The sequence below is a fragment of the Phoenix dactylifera genome, unplaced genomic scaffold, assembly GCF_009389715.1.
Source record: "Phoenix dactylifera cultivar Barhee BC4 unplaced genomic scaffold, palm_55x_up_171113_PBpolish2nd_filt_p 000007F, whole genome shotgun sequence".
In the NCBI taxonomy this organism is placed as follows: Eukaryota; Viridiplantae; Streptophyta; class Magnoliopsida; order Arecales; family Arecaceae; genus Phoenix; species Phoenix dactylifera.
In genome coordinates, this window is record NW_024067666.1 from 691,447 (window position 1) to 710,689 (window position 19,243).

Below are 19,243 nucleotides of genomic sequence, written 5' to 3' on the forward strand. Positions count from 1 at the left end.
AATGGAGGATCCTTCAATACCGAAGCCAATGAGATTCTCAATGAATATTGAAGATTGAAAGTGGCGGAGCGACAGCACGATGGTGTGTGAGAGCTTGAGAGCACCTACCTGGAAGGGGCCAGCAATCGTCGCTAGAGAGTTCGAGCATATGGATCGGCATTCTTTAGCAGGCTGTTATACGTTCCAACTATTACAAGTGCTATTGTTTTACACGCGCTTTATGCCTCGCACATCTTGCAGACGCGGTTTGGGAAACATGGTTTGGGAGACCATCTGTGATTGTGACCGATCCTCCACATTGGCTGTGGCTGGTTGCGAAGCGGATCAGGGCCCAAACACCCAAAACAACTGCCAAGGGAGCTATTACGTCTTTGGACCCATGGAAGTCAGCAGTGCCATGACCACAGCTAAGAGCTGAATGAGATTCTGCAGCTCTTTCGTGCATCTGGCATCTACGGAAGGAGCGTAATAAGAGGGTCTTCAGCAACAAGAGTTGAAGAATAATTGAATTCTCCACTTTGATCACTCGAGTCCGTCTTTGACCGGACCAGCCAACCCAACAAGAAGCAGGGTAGCAGACAGGCCTCGGTTCGACACCTGCTTCAGCTCTAGCTCTCGCCCCACCCATCATTTTGTGAAAAATTCAATTTTTAGTTCTCCTTTTCATGGTCTCATTGAGACAGGTTTGGCGTTTAGCCCTCCCTCCTCAAAAAATAGTACTCGATATAAAGGATAGGAAGGAGAATACTTCATATAAAGGTAATAGATCTCCTTATCATCCAAAACTTCAATTCTTTTTTATATGCATATCTTGCCTTCTAGATGATGAATAATGGTTTGGAACTTTGGATCATTTGTCTAGATGCCCATGATTGAGATTTTAAGGGACAATTAAATTGACCATGCCCCATGAACATTCCCAAAAATGTTGATCACAGTAGTATAAGAAATTAAAGTGACATCATTTGGGGCATCTCTATCCACAAGAATGAATGAATAGGTCAACCAATCAATCTATAGGTCAAGTCACAAGCACCGGGTCACCCAGTATTTGACAAAGGCGAAAAAGAAAACCCGATGTTCCCCAATTGTTTACTTCCATTTCCTGCAGATCTCTAATGACCACCCCCAACATTTTTTGCAAATGGAGTCGGAAGTTACACCCATTTCAGAATTTGTTGCTTCAGCATCATCTTCACCAAAGCATAATTAGTGGAAAGCCATCCTTTCCACCATCAATTTGAGGACAACAGTTTCCATCCAGATCTGACTGATAAGCCATATGAAAAAAATATATAACATTTAATTACCTGGAATCGGTTAGCTTATCATTTGCCCACCAAAGTTCAAATTATCTCCTAGTTCAAATAACAAACGAAGAATTAGGTCAAGATTTCAAATCAAGGAGGTGAACCTACCAATCAGAGTACAGGCTGGATAAATAACATTCTCTAGAGTAAACATACCAACAAAAGACATCACATTTTGTTGACAGCATGAAGGAGTTACAGGGATCTAATAATACAAAAATTCTAGATGTCGCATGGCATAGTTCTCTGAGTTCTTCTGCGACCTTTTTTCACCACATGGCAGGTGTCCCGTCTAAAGAATTGATATTTCAAGATGCTCGAGCTTCGTGGAATCAGGACTTTCAGCTTAAGAGGGTGAGATACAACAGAACATGTAAGACGACAGCCAGATGTTATTTGCAAAACATTGTCCAAGTTGGGCACCAAACTGAGATAATCCATAACAAACACCATCAATGCAAAGAAATTCAAATCACCCTCCTGTGCCCTCCAAAGGCCCAAATCTGCCAAAATAATAAAGGCTGAGTTCTGTAGAATTTGAACCATCATCTTTGTAGAACTGGAAAAGATTCAATCTCACAAGAGAAACGAATAATGTTAAATGTTTGGAATTTATTTTGAATGACTTAAAGCTTGAAACTGTTATAAGGTATCAAACAGAGGTTTGAATCAATCAGCTGGAATATTGAGTCTGATAATCAAGTTCTCAAGATGTTGATCTTGTCATAGAATATGGAAGATGTAGATAGAAAGAAGCAACGACATGGAGAAGAAAAGTATTGGTATACCGGCACTGCTATCAGGCCCATCACCCATTACCATGCCTTTAGAGGAAAGAATTTTGAGATCAAGAAAGCAATGAAGGGGATAGGATAAATGGGTAGAACAAGATAATAATCACCTAGCAGATTTGGAAACTGAGACATGCCCATGTAATCAAGCCAACCTCTAGGCACCAATACCAAACTCATTCAGATTTCAAGCTAGCTAGACTGGTTGAAATGCACTTGCTAGCTAAAAGGCTGAAATTGATAATGAATATTCACCCAAGGGTTGATAGCAAGAGAGAGAGAGAGAGGGAGAAAGGAAAAGAATTCACTCCTCAGTTGTAAACAGGAAAACAGAGGCATCCAGCTGGAGTGACCAGAGAGACCCTAGGCACCTGAGCCACATTTTGTAGTTCTAGTTTGAAAGTAGGTAAGATTCTTCTAAACAGCCAGAAACAAACTTCCAAATGAAAAGGCAAAACAAATTTTATTTTCAAGACATTCACCAAAGATATGATACAACTCATCGTGGAAGTAATAGAAGCTGCATTTCCAGTCATGCCGCACCCTGAACATAACTCTAAAGGCTTCTGTTGATATGATTCTGTGGTGTAAACTGATTCCATTTAATACTTACTTCTAAAATATCCTCTAATGGTTCTAATTGTAAAATCTAGTTATTGATCAATGAACTTAACAAAGAAGTTACCTTTAGGTTTTTGTCCCAGCTTCCCGTGCATAAGGCACTCCCATCAGCTGACAAACCTAGGCAGCTTATGCGACCCTCATGAGAGTTTTGTAGACTTCCCAAATTCAGGACTACCTGAGAAAAGAGAAAAACATATATGAGTCAAACAAAAATCCTTTTTTCGTAAAAATTAGCAAAATGGTAAGACAAAACACACACTGAGAAGAATGGTGTGGAATGAATAAGCCATGGTTTCGCTAACTTTAGAGACTGGACTCCAAGGTTGAACTTCTGTTTAAAACTCCAAAATCAAAATACCCAGTTTCACCTAAAACCAATTCAAACCAGGGTCATTTTGGAGTTTGCCTAAACTAATTTTTAGGGCCAAAGTCACTGTTTATATGGGTTCCTTATGCTGATTCTTTTTTCCTCCATTTCTTAATTTCTTTAATTGTCAGGAAGCATTTTTTTAAACTAAACTTCTATGTTGCAAGTTCTGAAAATATCTTAAAAGTTACATTTTACAAAGATTTAAAATGAATAGTTTGTAATCAAACAGTAACATATATTACAATTTAAGTATGATTATATCTTTCTTTTTTTATCAAAACAATGGGAATTACTGAAACAAAATATATTCAATCTTCCTAAACAATAAAATGTACTTTAAGTTGATGTCCAAACTTTTTTCTTGCCTTCTTTAGTGTTTTTGATTTTCACTAATACCAATTCTTTAGTTAAAATTTTCAATTTGAACTATCCTAGCCAGAGCCTAAACAACTAAAATTAAAACTTAATCTTGCCAAAACAAAAATTAAAACCAAAGTTTAACATTGGCATAGACAACAACCTAATGTGATGCAGAAGGAAATTAATTTGTTAAGCAAAACTATTTTCCGTTGCTGGACTAACATTAAAATAGATTTGGGAGTAAAATTTTCTTTTATATGAAATTACTAAGCAATGTTACTGAAGTTCCAACTGAGGTACTTTGTGCAAGTTTCTTTGCATTTCACTTCCTTAGGCTATACAGACTACATCTCCATATATACCATGCTGTTTACCATGAGATGCAAAAAATTAAAGCCACAGCCTGAAACTGCTATTCACCATTACAATGGCTACGAAAGACCACAATGAAACTGAAAATACAAGAACTTTCAAAGCTAAATATTAAGCTTATACTATAGTAATTTATAAAAACTTAATATCAAATAACATTAATTACAAATCAGAACAGCAGTAACAATATTACAAACAAGATTCGCCGTCTTCTTACCGGGCCTCATATTGGTGCCACAATAGCATAGTATTGGTACGGTACGGTACGAAATTTTTTTAGCATACCGAATATCGGTACACCATCCATACCGAGTACCGGTATCGAACCGGTACAGTATCGTACATTTTCAACCGTCCGGTTCAGGCTAGTATGGCATACCTTAATTACCAATGTGAGATAATATCTAGTGCCGACTATAGGCCTCTATGACTGCTACTTCAATATTGCTATATGGATTACAGTGCATATATAGTGTTCATTATTATATACCAGCATATATGTTTATAATGATGGAGTCCCAGGGTGGGGTGGGGGGTCAAACATTATAATGCCTGGTTTAATAACATTATTATATCTGCGATTCAAACCAGCCAATGAATAATTTAGAAATGGCACCTGTTACGGGGGGTTCCCCGAATTTAGTCCCACATCGGCTAATCAGCGGGAAGGTCTGTGCCATATAATGGGGGGCTCAATCACCCTTCCCTTAGGAGGCGCCTTTTGTGGGGCAAAACCGTGAGGCGCCGTGAGGAGGGCTCCGGGTACGCTCGACCCCCAAATCAGACCCAAAGCGGACAATACCTTCTGAGGGACACTCTCTCTTCCCCTGCTCGGCTGGTGTGTGGGCTCTGCTGGTGACGGGGTGCAAATCCCGCATCAGATGGCGCTAGAGGAAGGGCCTCGGCCCTCCACCTATCCAGCAAGGAGCCGACCCGGGCACAGGACCTCCCCGCTGGGGGGGCTGTGTTACGGGGGGTTCCCCGAATTTAGTCCCACATCGGCTAATCAGCGGGAAGGTCTGTGCCATATAATGGGGGGCTCAATCACCCTTCCCTTAGGAGGCGCCTTTTGTGGGGCAAAACCGTGAGGCGCCGTGAGGAGGGCTCCGGGTACGCTCGACCCCCAAATCGGACCCAAAGCGGACAATACCTTCTGAGGGACACTCTCTCTTCCCCTGCTCGGCTGGTGTGTGGGCTCTGCTGGTGACGGGGTGCAAATCCCGCATCAGCACCCATTATTGCCAGAAGTCTTACATGACTTATAGTATAGGCAAATAAGAAGAGATACATAAAACTTATAATTTGAACATCAGATCTACTAAAAATCATAAGGAAGAAGCATTTCGCATGTGGGAAACGAGAAAAAGGTGACATATTTGCCAACATCCCTAGAAACACCTGCATCAGAAGACTTATCTCAAAGCATTATATCAACTTCACCTGATTACAAGCATAGACAAGCAACGATGTAACTCCAAATCTCTGAAGACCAAGGGCCTTCTATTAGAAAATATAGTGACTACAATTCCCCCCTCTCAAACATCCCATCAAGTAAGCCATATTGGTAAATAAATTGTTGTCGTTGATTATTAAATTCACCCATAGGTCACTATGCCTTCCTAAGCCTCATGAACATGGGAGCAAGCCCATTAATTCTAATGACTAAATGAATCTCCATCAATGACGAAAGACATAATGTTCTTCTCTTTCTTCAAAATACTATGCTTTTTGTGGACAATTGTCTGCTAGATGTACCAATTACATTTTCAGCGTTAAGCACCTTTTCTTCCTACCTCACTTCTAAGATTGCAATCCTTGTCCCCACAATAATTTCAGCTGATGAAGCTTTAGATCTTCAATGACCATAACCCTTAGATTTACAATTGGATCTTCTTGGCAATAGACTTCTCAGATAATTAAACAATATCATCTTTGGATGCAAAAGCATAATGATCTAAGCATTCGAGATGGCAACTATATCTCAGAAATAAATGTAGCATTGAAATTCACAAATAAGATGATCCGAATCACTGTTATTTTACCTGGAAAACTAAAAATATGGAATCCTAATGTCTCTTTGACATGAGGACTAAGGGCACATTTGGTCCTGGGGCGAGAAATGTAGGTGCACTAGAGAACACAAGCAGCATGTGTACACTATCACTATTTTCCACAGCGAGATAGATTTGACTGATCTTTTAAGCTAGAATGTTCTCTCTGATATCATCATGAAGCCAAAGGCATTTACGTCTAAAGATTACATGCGGCATCAATATAGAAATACCATAAGAAGGAGATTGAAGCCTGAGAAAATTACATGGCACGCTAGCCCATCTGAACCATTTCATTAGGGTCCCTTAGCATGTCTCACTCGTATACTGAAACAATACATATGAGTACCAGATACAATTTCAACATATATTATCCCTATTCCATTTTGGATTAAAGCAATAAGGAAATAATATTTAATTGCGGATTAATTAACTTCATCAAGATTATTTCCTAAAACAAATCATTTACAGTTTGCAATATAATTTTTCATTGAAGATTGTCTTCACTATTTAGAGTTACACAAGAATTTGTTTTTTTTCGAATCAAAAAGAAATGCATACCTCAGCTACCAGTGTATCCCATGCATAACAATCACCATTGGAGTATCCAGCAAAGAGGAGTCTACCCGATATTGAGAAGGCAATGGATGTTGCAATGGGAACATCATTATCATTATTGCCATGCTGTTGACTATAAATTTGAAGTTGATGTCCTGTCCTCATATCAAATAACCGGCATGTGCCATCATTAGAGCCAGTCCCAAATCTTTGTCCATCAGGAAAGAACTTGACAGCATTAACATCCCCCTCATGACCGTGATATGTTCGAACTGCTCGACTAGCAATACGAGTATCCCACAGTCGAGCAGTAGCATCACATGAACCAGAGACAAACATATTTGAATTTGAAGAGTTGATTGAGACACTGGATAAAGAAAACACAAGTTGTTTTCAGTAACATAAAAATCTTGAAGGACAGAATCAAAACCAAGTTCCATTTTTAATAACTTTAGCATCAAATGAAATGAATATGGAAAGATCATATGTAAGTTTGTGCTTGTGGGAGCATCGTGCCAGCAAAAGCATAATAGCTCATGCATTCATGACTGTATCAATATGACATTAAAAAGAACAGTACTGAATTTTGGGAATATTCTAAGAATATGCCCGCCTCTCTATACTAATAACTAATCACTCCATTAGATCATGCTAAGAACTAACCATGGATTGCCCCCTCATGCGCGCCTCAAGTCAAATGATAGGAGTAAGGTTACCAAGATCAGGAATCATGCCATATCTCCATCATGCTTAATGTGAAAGAAGAGCTATAAATACCTGAGTTTTTCTATCTTATTCAATCTTTCATAAACAGTAAACTAAAAGCATCAATTTATGTTTCACCTGTTTGTCCAAATCCCATTTTTAATCCCTCACCCACTAAAAGACAGAAGGCAGAATTATATTCCGTTAATTTTTCCATCAACGTCTCATACCGAGCGCAATAACAATAAACAAGACAATAGCCACAGCACTTAGGTCCATGAGTTGGAAGCCTTCTCAGCGCATGGATTGGAAGAGATTCCATATTTGAATTCAGATGGTGTCGTTCCCACTATTGTTCTCAAAAACAAAAAAGCAAAAAAAAAAAGTGGCATAATTGTTGTGGGAACAGATCTAGATGAAACTAGAGAAGAACAAAGAGATTCAAGATGATAGAGAGAAAAGAAAAACACATAGACTTCATAAAAAAATCCCAAACAGTTTTTTTTTCTTCCAACTTTGTCGAACTGAATCATGAAGTGGGGTGGATCAAGGAATTCAAGGCACACTTAACAAATGTAAAGAATATTTTACATCTTTTGCAATGGTGGAAATCTGTTATAATATGAAAAATGTGCCAAAATTTACATGCTGCCAATTAAAGCTTAAGAGTACCCAAAGTTCTACTTGATTTCAATCCATGAACACTAGGGCATGACTGATGTTTTAGATTACAAGACAAATAGTTGGTCATCATGTTTTATTAATTCAAAAAAATTTACCAATATAAGAAGTATGGTTAATTTGATATAATACACACCATCAAGTTTTTTATTTAATACTATGTTGAGATGAAATGTATGGCATGAAGGCCAACATATTTATTGGTTCAAAAATTATTGACAATATAAAATAACATTTGAATTTGACAATAATATATAACATCAAGTCTTTTATTGAATAATAAGATTGAGTTTTTTAGCCTCTTAGAACCACAAAGTCATGTTAGAAGCGCTTTATGAGAGAGAATAATTGGTATAAGACTATGATAATATCAATGTGTTATTATATAAGTTCATTTCTTGATACACAGTTTTTAATATAACTAGTCATGCAAACAACATATAAACAAAATAATGGACCCCTATGTGCAATGCACATGCCAAAATAGCAATAGCTTTCAAGTAGTTACATAAAAAAATTTGTACACGATGTCGGATTTGGACATATCAATATCTTCACTAGCAATCTCAATAAAAACTGAGTTTAGGAGAATATTGAGTTTGGGGGAATGTGTTCATGTAATGCACAAAACCACTAGTAATGGCAGTATATACTAGGGAGCAAGGTTCGCCGTACCGGTACCGGTACCGAACCCCGAACCGGTGCCGCATTAGTATAGTACGGTATACAGTACGTCAGACATACCGACATTGGCGTACTGATATCGGTACCCATCGGTATAGATACGGTACGTCCGGTACTTACCGGTACAGCATACCATGCTAGGGAGCTTGATGTTAGCACTGGAATGTATTGCTTGATATTTGAAGCTCAGCATGGCACGAGACAAGGTGGAGGAAAAACATATAAAAATATAAATGGATAGAACCATGAAATGCTGTACCGGCCCGTACCGGCCGGTACGTACTGGTCCGGTCCTAGACCAGTACCGGAACCACAAGAATATCGGTATTTTCCGATTTTTTAGCCGAACCGGCCGGTACGGAGCCCGTACCGGTCGGTACCGGCCTCGTAACCACAGCGCCTCGCCCTGTGATTTTTGAAACCACCGCGTACCGGCCGGTACCGGTACGTACCGGACCGGCCACCGGTACGCCGACCAATACCGGTACAGCGGACCTTGGATAGAACTATTCCTGTTCAAGCCTAAAATTATCAGAATTCTAGACAGGTGATCTAATACCTACATGCAATCAAAATAGACAAGCATTAGATGGAAACATACATAGAATCATCTGTTTTGGATAAACAATGAAAATGTTTTCACTTTAGGCCATGACCAGCACATGTTTGTCCCCCCACCCCCCGGTTCACAAAAAAAAAAAAAAAACTTATAGTAGATGACGTTTCTCCAAAAAACCAAATATCACAAAAAAAGTTATTAACCAAAAAAAGATCTATAGATTTTAACACAGTAGTTGACAATAAGTACAAAGCCAGTTATGTGAAATGTCTTTTCAAGTAAAGACAATAGGCATGCGGCCAAGATGAAATTACGCGATTTTTGAAAACAACAAAAATCTACAGAAAATTTGGCTGCAGAACTTTTGCTCTCAAGTGCAAGTACATGAATGCATGATGGGATCTATATAAGTACCTCAATACATCAGTTGTGTGTCCTGATGGAAATTCACCTCCAAAGACGGAAATCCTCTGACCAGTAGTAACATCCCACAAAACACATGTCTGATCACCTGAGCTGGTAATTAGCCGAGTTTCCTGATCTGGAACAAACTGACATGATGATACATAGCCCTTGTGCCCAGTAAGTATTCTTGATATTGGTATGTTCCCATCTCTATCGACTTGAGAATTGAGATTGAAAATAGAGCATGCGCTATCAAGACCACCACATGCAACAGATTGACCATTGGGAGCAAAGGCACATGTCATGACCCATGCACAATGAAGCTTTATGGCATGTGTTTTCTGGCTTGTTAAGGCATTCCATACAATTAATCTCCCATCTTGAGAAGCGCTAACAATCCGATTCCTTTCAAGAGTCCAATCCAATGAATAGACCTGACAAAGTTCTTAGAAAACAATGTTTATCAATTGATAACCGAGTGGCTGAAGTTGAAATATAATCTCTAAATTACTACACTAATAACTAGTATATACATGTGTAGACATCTGAATATATACACACCAACACATCTGGATGCATGCATGCTCGTGTACACATACACGCAGACAAACATAGTCACATTGATTCATTTTACTTCTAAATTAATCTTCTTGTTGGGGGCCTGACATTAATCCCAATTTGTGCTTCTTATTAATGCTTATCGTATCCCAAGAAATGTTCAAGGTTATGATTTAGAAAAATAAAGTTTGATAGACTAGTTATGTTGACTTGAGGTGAACCATAATACATCTTTGTATGAAGAAGCAACAGATTTGAGATATTGTTCACTTATCATCATTTTTTTTTTTGAATTCAGTTTCACCTATCAAACATTTATCACGGGCCTTGAAATATGTGATTTCTAATTTAAGTATTTAATAATGCAGCATTTCATCACTTCCAATTACATCATATAACATATGGAAATTAAACAGTGTAAGTTGGAACAACAATGAAATGAGAACAGCCAAACATTAAAAAAAAACCTTTTAGAAAATGTATTTAAATGATCTCTAAGAATGATCTTGAAGTAAACATCAGTGGTTGCTAATTTTGGATTCTATGCTTGATTTGCATAGAGCGAAAAAGTTTTTAGGTCACCTTCATGCAGGGGACCCATTAAGTTTCAGACATGTATATTAAGAATATATCTTTTCGCCTTCTTTCACATCACATCGACCTTCTCCAGTTCCGTAATTCGAGCATACACATAAAAAGAGGAAAAAGGACAAGAGCTACATGGTCTCCAGTCCAAAACGCAAAACAATTTCACTACTTAGTTCCAGATAGCCATGAAAAGATAATTTTCAGACAACATACTGAACTGACCTGACTAAAGAAAAAAAGAAACGACGGAATGAAATCGCAAAAAAAAAAAAAAAACACCTTTATCGGAAAAAAAATAAATATCAACGAACGATTCAACCAACCTTCCCCGTATGACCCTGCAAGGTCCTACAGCAAACCAGATCCGTGGAGCCAAAGCAAATCGCGGTTTTCCCATGGCTCCTAGCATATCCAGCAACTAAAAAGAAAAACCAAAGGAAAAAAATCAAACCAAAATTCTCAAGAGAAAAAAACGACGAGGGAAAAAAAAAAGGCAAGAACCAGGAGAGAATTCAACCATCGGTGTCGAGAAGCGCCTGCCTCCTCTGCTTCAACCGCTCTCGCAGAGCGTTCACGGTCGCCGTCGCGGCGATATGCCGCTCCTTCAGCTCAGCAACAGACATCTATAAACCCTAACCCCAACCACACTGCTTGAAAAGATCAGCGTTCTCCGGCCATGACCGGCTTCCCTGGAGCTCGATCCGAGTCCTAATCCTCCATCCCTGCTCCGAGAACCCCAGTCTCGAAGCAGAACGGAGGGCGAAGCCGATCTAGGGTTAGGGTTCGCAGTGGAGAGGGGCGAATCGGAGGCGAAGACAACCGGTGCCGGTCCTCCCGGACCAGAGGGCACGAGAAAGAGGATAGCGACAAGGGAAGATGGCAGGTAGCGAGAGAGAAGAAAGAAGAGAGGAGAGCTTGGTGACGTCGGAGACTATTTAAAGCAAGCAGCGAAGAAGCAGTGGGTGGTGACGTCGGAGTATTCAAAGGAGGCAGCGCGACGGCCACGCTGGTGCACGCCACACCACTCACCGAGACGCCTTAGCGTGGGTCCGGTAATTTCTCCAGCGAGACGATCGAAGACGTGGGTCCGGGTGATGACGCGTGTTTGGAGGTTATTTTGGGTAAAGCGCTGTAGGTGGGCCCGCGGAATGGGGGAGGGATCGCGGTTTGGCCTCGGGCTCAGACCGTGCCGAGACTTCCGGTCCGGCGCCAACGGGTTAGGCTCTTGTGGGTGAGCTCGACCTTTCAAGACTGCAAAGGCGTGTGCGCGAAAGCGTGCATTTCACACACGACGTTTACTCTCGGTGGGAGTTCATGTGTAATTTTATTGACCATGGCCACTAAGCTCTACATGTCGTTTGCATAGAATAGAAGCTAAAACAATGAGACGGGCCTTCCAAATTTGCCTGTTATGTTATAGTAACTCTCTCGTCTCTAAAAAGTCTCGAGGTAGTTCTCTATATTGTATTCTATTATAAAGTGAACTTCTCGTTCAACGCTGTATATTTAGGGCATATTTAGTTGAAAGGAGTGAAACTTTGGAATAGAAATGAGAATAAGTGACTCCAATTTCAGTTATTCCGTTGAAAAAAGTTACGTTCCCATTCTAATTCTATGAGAGAATAAGAATGCCTCAACTGTCCAAAATCCAATCTCTACTTATTTCTAGTATTTAAATCCTATTCCAATTTTGGTCAAAAATCTAATGCATCAAGAGATATGGCCATTTTGATTTTATAATTTATAAATCAAATTCATAAATTAAGAATAATTCGACTTAGAAAATATTCATAATTTGCCGATAAATTTAGAAATGGGTTTATATATTACTTACATTGCGAATGCAATTCAATTAATCCCAAAATTTTTTTTCAAAGTCTAATATTCCAAAATTATATTTATCATTAAAATTTTATCATAATTATTTCAAAAATAAAAATCCTAAATTCCAACGTCCTTACATGATGACCAAGCAGGAGTGTTCGGCATTCCGTCAATCCGACCAAGGTGATTTTATCGAATTATGCTCGGAATAGGGCATAGATGATTTAGCAGGGATCATGGGTGATCAAATATAATCGTGTTTGACAAGGGGTAGGGTGGAGGTTGGCACACCGCCCAACGACCCTGGATTCAGGATCATTCACTATAGTCAATCCAAAATCACTAAGAAGCATTCTTACGGGGTCCAACAACCCTAGAGAGAGAAGTCCATATAGAGAGAGAAATATGAGAGAGAAAGTATGGGGAAGAGAGAGAAAAGAGAGAAAGAAAGCGCCTCTCTCTAACTAATGAAAAGGAAGGAAGAGGGTGGCTGGAGGTGGTACTCAGGGTCAGGAACTCACAACTGTCCACTGTGGACGGCGGCCGACGATAACCCACGGCCGATGATGAGGAAAAATCCTCTTAAAATAGGGGTTCTGCTTCTTTATCTCAAGGAATCAAGATGTCTCGACGGTTGGAACTCTGGCGAAAACCATAAGCTACTACAGGGAACTGGAGGGGGATCTCAACGATGAGCATCGGCGGCAAATAGCCAGAATCAAAAGAGAAAGAGATTGGTTTTCGAAAAGAGGGAAAGCAGAATATCCCCCTTTTCGCCCAAAATCCGATGATTACCGGTCGAAATCAAGGCTCCGAAAGAAGGAGGAGAAGGATAGATCAAAGTTAGTTGGGTCCTTACCTAGTTCTTGGTGGCAGATGATAGTGGCAACGACATTGGTAGTAGCCGGTGTTCGGAGAAAAAAACTAAGAAAATACTCCAGCGTGAGCTCTGTTCATTTTTAGATCTCTGACGAAGAAGAATGAGAAGGGCTCTAAATAGCCTCAGCCGCGATCAGAATCTGACATGGAGTCGGATTTCGTCCGATGAGCACAGGAGAAAGAAGACTCTCATCGGGAGTCTCTTTCCAGCTCGCATTTTTTTGGCCAGAATTGGCTGCGCCGGTCAACTAGATTAGGCCCAATCCACTGGGTTCACAGTATACACACTGGCTAAGACATGTCGGCTGTTAGTTCCCTGTTCCTCAGCATGCACCATACAAAAGACACCCATGGCTTGTGCAGATAAGGCTATTAGGGAAATGACTTCGGACAATATCCGAAACTGTCCCAGCTTTAAGATTTGAAATTGAAAGTCAATTCATTTAATTGTTAAACGACACTTCATGCTAAAAGTTTAGAATTAGTCAGATTGGTGTCGTTTTTTGTGGTTGCCATCTTTTTTGGCATCCAGCTTGGTCGACAAGATCTACTTGGATGGATTCAGCAGGTGTCACAGACGCTGGCCCACTGCAGGTAAAGCATCCCAATAAGCAATAGTGTTGTTCAATTGGTGGCAAGTATATCAAGTTGGCTGCAAGTGGGTCTGTTGAATTGGCTTTTGATCCCATCCATGTCTGATCTATATTTCAATTGGATTAATATGTGGCTTGAGTTGGATTGCAGTTAAGAATTATCTTATTAATATTGGATTTTTTTGGGTGCAAATTAACTCAATATAACTTTGAAAAAATGTTTAGTGATTAGTCCATTTGGTACCATGAACATTATGCAAGAAAAAAACCACTGTGATAAACTGATAAGCCAACTTTAACTTTATCCCAAACTAGCTAGGGTTGGCTATATGAATCTTTTTTCTTCGATACTCTTGATGGAACTACTAGGATGACAAAAAGTATTATAAACAGCCAAATTCTCTAAAGATTAATTAACAAACACATATATAGGTGTTCATTAACAACATAAATTAATTCTCAACTGTGTTAAAGTTAATTTCAAGATCATATTAGTTTCTAAATTCAAAGTGGCTTCACTGGAGATTTAGCCATTTTTTACCAAATAGGGAAGGCAATCTTTAGTCAGGCAAGCGTCGATTAATGATGACTATGTAATCTTCTACCCTTGCTTGAAATTGGATGGGGAAATAAGTCCTTTTAGTCTCAGGGCAGTTCAAGCACAGGTCATGCCTCATATGAGACATATCAATTCCATATTGACATTGAATAAATTTTTCCGATCCCTTCGTGATCAAAATGATTTCTGATTGCATTGATAGAACATGGTCCATCAGATCCACTTGGAGGCGCAGCATTAGTTCAAATGCGTGTGGTGTTGGGTGTTGCAACAGGTCAGTGTAATAAGCATTTCCCCTTTCAAGCTAAGCTTCTGTTTAAGCAGCTTGATTTCAGCCCCATTATGTGATACCATATATTTTTCAATCTATCAGAAATGTATGTACAAAAACTTTAGAAATAATCCAAAATTCCAACTTAACATCAAAGAAATTTTGCACAAAGATGTCATGTCTAGAGGGGGAAAGCCATTCAATTTGTCATTATTTCAACTTATCATTCTTTTTTCTAGGGCCACTTGAGACTATATTTGCACAGAAACAAAGTTAAAACTGATATCGCAGATGTCGAAAATTCTGAAGTTTTTTGTTACATACAGAAACAGACAATAACTCAGCCCATGTTTACTTTGTTGCAGTTAGATCAGATCAAATCAACATATGACTAAGTCTATGATTCAGATCACATTTTTGGCAGGATGGTCGAATCAGATGGTATGCCAGAATCCACCTGCAAAATTAAAGAGAACACATTCAAGGGCATCTTTGAATCCATATTATTTGACAATCTTTAAGTTTCAAACTGAAGAGAGAGAATACAATGAGATCATACTGATAAGCATAGGTATGCATGGCACATGCACATCTCTTCCTCAGCCTTCCTAAAGTAAAACAGGTATTGTCTATTGAATTCTGAGAATTTAATTGTGCTTTCATCAACCAGCTATGAACATTTCATGGGAGTTTAAGAGTTGTCATCTGGCAGTTGATTACTTGACTATGAAAGAAATATATCATGTATGTGAGATAACTAATACGAAACCAACCTCAAGGTTCTTGTTAATAAAGTGGTGGTACTAAAATTAAAGCCCTCAACAGGCTCCCTTCTTGTGAGAAAGGTTCAGTTGCTTCCTAACTTGAGTGGCCAGTGACTGAAATTTTCAGTGGTCAAAACACAAAAGTTAGATGATAAGCATAAGGAAAACAATGGAGGAATAAGAATTACTGTGAACCAAAGCAAATCCATGAAGACAACCCGAACTCAAAGGTAGACTAACTCCACACCCCATTGGTCGAAAGAGTTGATCATCCATATGAAGCCCTCAACTGCAATTCTATGCTCATATTTGGCTAGTAGCTAAACAAAATGATGCGACAATAAAGCTATTAGCAAGTAAAACATATCAATAACAGATGCAAAACTCTCTCTCTCTTTTTTTTTTTCTGGAATGACTAGGAGGGCTGTAAGCCCACCATTTTATTCAAAAGACTCGGCAATGGCAGATGCAAAACTAAGTATATCATCAATGCAGGAATACAGAATTATGAAAACATGGTACCCAACCAGGTCAGAGAAGAAAGCAACCATTTTGTTTTGGTATGGAACAAATATCATTTCAAGAATACTATGATCATAGCACAACAAACCTCTCATAATATTTCTATCACGAAACAATCTCTTGGAATAAATCACACATTCCACTGCCTCCCATTACCGTACTAAACAATTGAATAATTGTCCCGGTTACCAGTATTCAAAAATTGTGCAACCAAGAATAAGGTTTGGTAGCATTTCCTAGTTACTGTTCACAGAATCATCTTGGGAATGTATAGCATCAGCCCTAGGTTTGTGGAGCACTTTGAAAACAATAACACTTTAGCAACACTTTCCCATTAATGAAACTAATTAATACGTATAGATTCAGTAAGGTGCTTACAAGTCATAATAAGTTGTATGCACAATCTGGTCCTTAACATTTGTAACTAAGAAGCAACGTAACAAGATAAAAAGTTATCACACCCCTAATCTAAATCTCGAGCTGGGTACATGACATGGCTGCATATTCTGCAGGCAGAGTCCAGAAAATTTGAGGAGACCTTAAAAATAGTACAAAATCTTAATGATATTGGATAATACATAATTCATGTTCATTATTTCTAAACAAAATAATTTTTTTTCATTAAAAATGTCCAAGTACAAGTTCCAAACACTCAAGCAGTATCAGAGATGCTTTAATTATTCTCTCTCACTCACTACCTTAACCTTAGTCAAGTTCTAATTAAGCATCCTTTGGCTCTAAAAAGAGAAAAAAGGAATGACATGAGCTAATGACTCAATAAGAATCCACCCACACATACAGATATATATTAAACAATAGATAAAAAAAATTGTCTGACAATAAGCATAGCAATTAGAATAAGATAAAGAAGTCATCATTATGAAATGCACATTCAAACTAACTAGTACTTGAATTCCTTTACCTTTCACTATAGGGTGACAATAAATCAACAAATGATACAATCAAGCAAATAAACTAACAATGAGGCTACCATAATGTCATAGTTTCAGACCGTGATAGGGCAATGATGGTGCTACATTTCCAACATGTGATATCATGGGGCAATGATAATACTATATTTCCATCCTATTATGGGATGACAATATTTTAAATAGTTTAATAATATTAAAACTATTTAAAATATGTTTAACCTAGTCAAGACTTGTTTAACATGTTATCACAGATTTAACTCGACTTGAAGGAGTGGAAATAGGTTAGGTCATGTTGGGTTTGGGTCAAGTTTGGATCGGGTCAAGTAAGGACGACAATATACAAAAACTTGACCTATACTCAACCTACGAAGATTAAATGAAGAACTTTTAACCCATATCCACCTGCAGGTCCTTTTGGGTCACTTATCCCTAACCTAATAAACTTTGTAAGACTCAGTTCCTAATAAACTTAGCCTAAACTATCAAATCCGATTCTTATTATTCTTATTGACTAATTTTCGAAATAGTTTAAACAACTAGGACTTAAAAAAGACCAAAATTTGATCTTTTCCAAAATCATGACTCAACCTAACTTTAATTATTTTGATCCAAATAGAACTCTACCCTTGTGACCTAAATTGGGTCAAACTTTGACCCATATAGAGATGGGCACTGGGCCGGGCCGCCCATGGCCCGGCCCGGCCCGGCACGAAGCGGGCCGTGCCAGGCACGACCCGCTTGCTACAGTAACGGGCCGTGCCTAGCACGGCCCATTAAAGAGGGCCGGGCTGGGTTACCACTTTCTGGCCCGCGGGCCGGGGCCCGGCACGGCCCATAAGGGCCTGGGCCCGGCACGGCCCGCGGGCCAGCCCGGCACGGCCCATAAGGGCCTGGGCCCGGCACGGCCCGCGGGCCAGCCGGGAACGGCCCATAAGGGCCTGAACCGGGCCAGGCACGGCCCGTCCCCCTTAAAATAAATGGAAATAATTTTTTTAATAAATTAATAAATATTGAAAACTAAGGATTTATTAATATAAAGCCACCTTAATGATGGGGGGTTTGGCATAGACCCCTACCAGTTTATTAATTTAAATCAAAATGGTACATGAAGGGAGGTTTGGACCTTGGTCTGACCTCCAGAATACAATAAGAAAGGAGAAAAAATAGAGATGACTCACTTTAACAATTAAAAAAATAAAAATGTACAATTATAAAAAATTAAGAAATCTTACTAATCGTCAGTGATTCAGTATTCACTATTCAGTAGTGTTTGTATCATCATCATCAGAGGATGTTGTATTATGTCCACCTTTATCTTGAAGTCTCGCCTCAGCATCCAACCAATCTTTGAAGCAGAGAAGCATCTCAACCGTTTCGCCAGTCATCCTACTTCTCTTTTCGTCAAGAACACGCCGACCTGCACTAAAAGCGGATTCCGATGCTACTGTGGACATCGGCACAGCTAAAATATCGCGTGCAATTGCAGACATAACAGGATATTGATTTTTAACACTCTTCCACCAAGATAATACATCTAGACTCTCTATTTGATTTTCATCATATGCAGACTGAAGATCATTTCGTAAATAAAATTCTAGTTCACTACTTAAAGATGAAGATGATGAAGATGAACTTGAAGCATGTGTGTGTTTTCTCTGTGCAATGAATGAAAAAATAGATGACGAACGAGAACTACTAGAAGAAGAAATAGAGCTTTGTACGGAGAATCTAGATCCACGAATTTTTTCATCATATATAGCATAAATATCATATAGAAGTTGTTTTACCTCAATTTTAGCAGGTTCAGGATCTTGAATCATATTTTCACAGTATGCATCAAGTAAAATTAGCACGCCATTCAATTTAACTCTTGGATCAAATACAGCAGCTAAGTTATGCATAGGACATATCTTGTCCCAATACTCATTCCATTTAGATTCCATTTGTTCAATAATAGGCATTAAAACATCATCGTATCTATGTTCTGCAAATTTTTGACTAATTATATACGCTTGTTGTAAAAATAAACATGAAGTTGGATAATAAATACCAGAAAGAACATTAGTAGCATTATAAAAACTAAGCAAAAAATCTTCCAAAATTTTTTCTTTATTCCAATCAGTTTCAGTCAATGTAAAGCCTAATCCACGATCATTAATATATGCACTTAATAAGTTTTTATATGGGTATGCATCATGTATCATGCTATATGTTGAGTTCCAACGAGTAATTACATCAAGTTTAAATTTTTTAAAACGTTTACCATGATTTATACATAGTTCC

At 38.8% G+C, this 19,243-nt stretch overlaps 1 protein-coding gene across 4 annotated transcripts; it reads right to left on the reverse strand.

Moving 5' to 3' along the window:
* Positions 1-938: 938 nt before the first annotated feature.
* Positions 939-11,613, reverse strand: LOC103705391 (guanine nucleotide-binding protein subunit beta). Of its 4 annotated transcripts, none has more exons than XM_039115701.1 (6): positions 11,134-11,613; positions 10,940-11,034; positions 9,480-9,904; positions 6,440-6,803; positions 2,787-2,900; positions 939-1,266 (listed from the first exon to the last, which is right to left on the reverse strand). In XM_039115701.1, the coding sequence occupies exons 1-6, from the start codon at positions 11,237-11,239 to the stop codon at positions 1,210-1,212; spliced, it is 1,161 nt and encodes a 386-aa protein (XP_038971629.1). In that variant the 5' UTR covers positions 11,240-11,613; the 3' UTR covers positions 939-1,209. The 4 variants fall into 4 exon arrangements, with proteins under 4 accessions (XP_038971629.1, XP_038971632.1, XP_038971630.1 ...); XM_039115704.1 differs by lacking the exon at positions 939-1,266 and adding an exon at positions 1,268-1,358 and having other exon boundaries at positions 11,134-11,612; XM_039115702.1 differs by lacking the exon at positions 939-1,266 and adding an exon at positions 1,282-1,813 and having other exon boundaries at positions 11,134-11,609.
* Positions 11,614-19,243: the final 7,630 nt, after the last annotated feature.

Coding starts and splice junctions, on each gene's coding strand:
- LOC103705391 (XM_039115701.1), bottom strand. CDS start 11,239: ATGTCTGTTGCTGAGCTGAAGGAGCGGCATATCGCCGCGACGGCGACC. Junction 11,035..11,133: donor GGCGCTTCTCGACACCGATG/GTTGAATTCTCT, acceptor TTTTCTTTTTAG/TTGCTGGATATGCTAGGAGC. Junction 6,804..9,479: donor CACACAACTGATGTATTGAG/GTACTTATATAG, acceptor TTCTTTATCCAG/TGTCTCAATCAACTCTTCAA.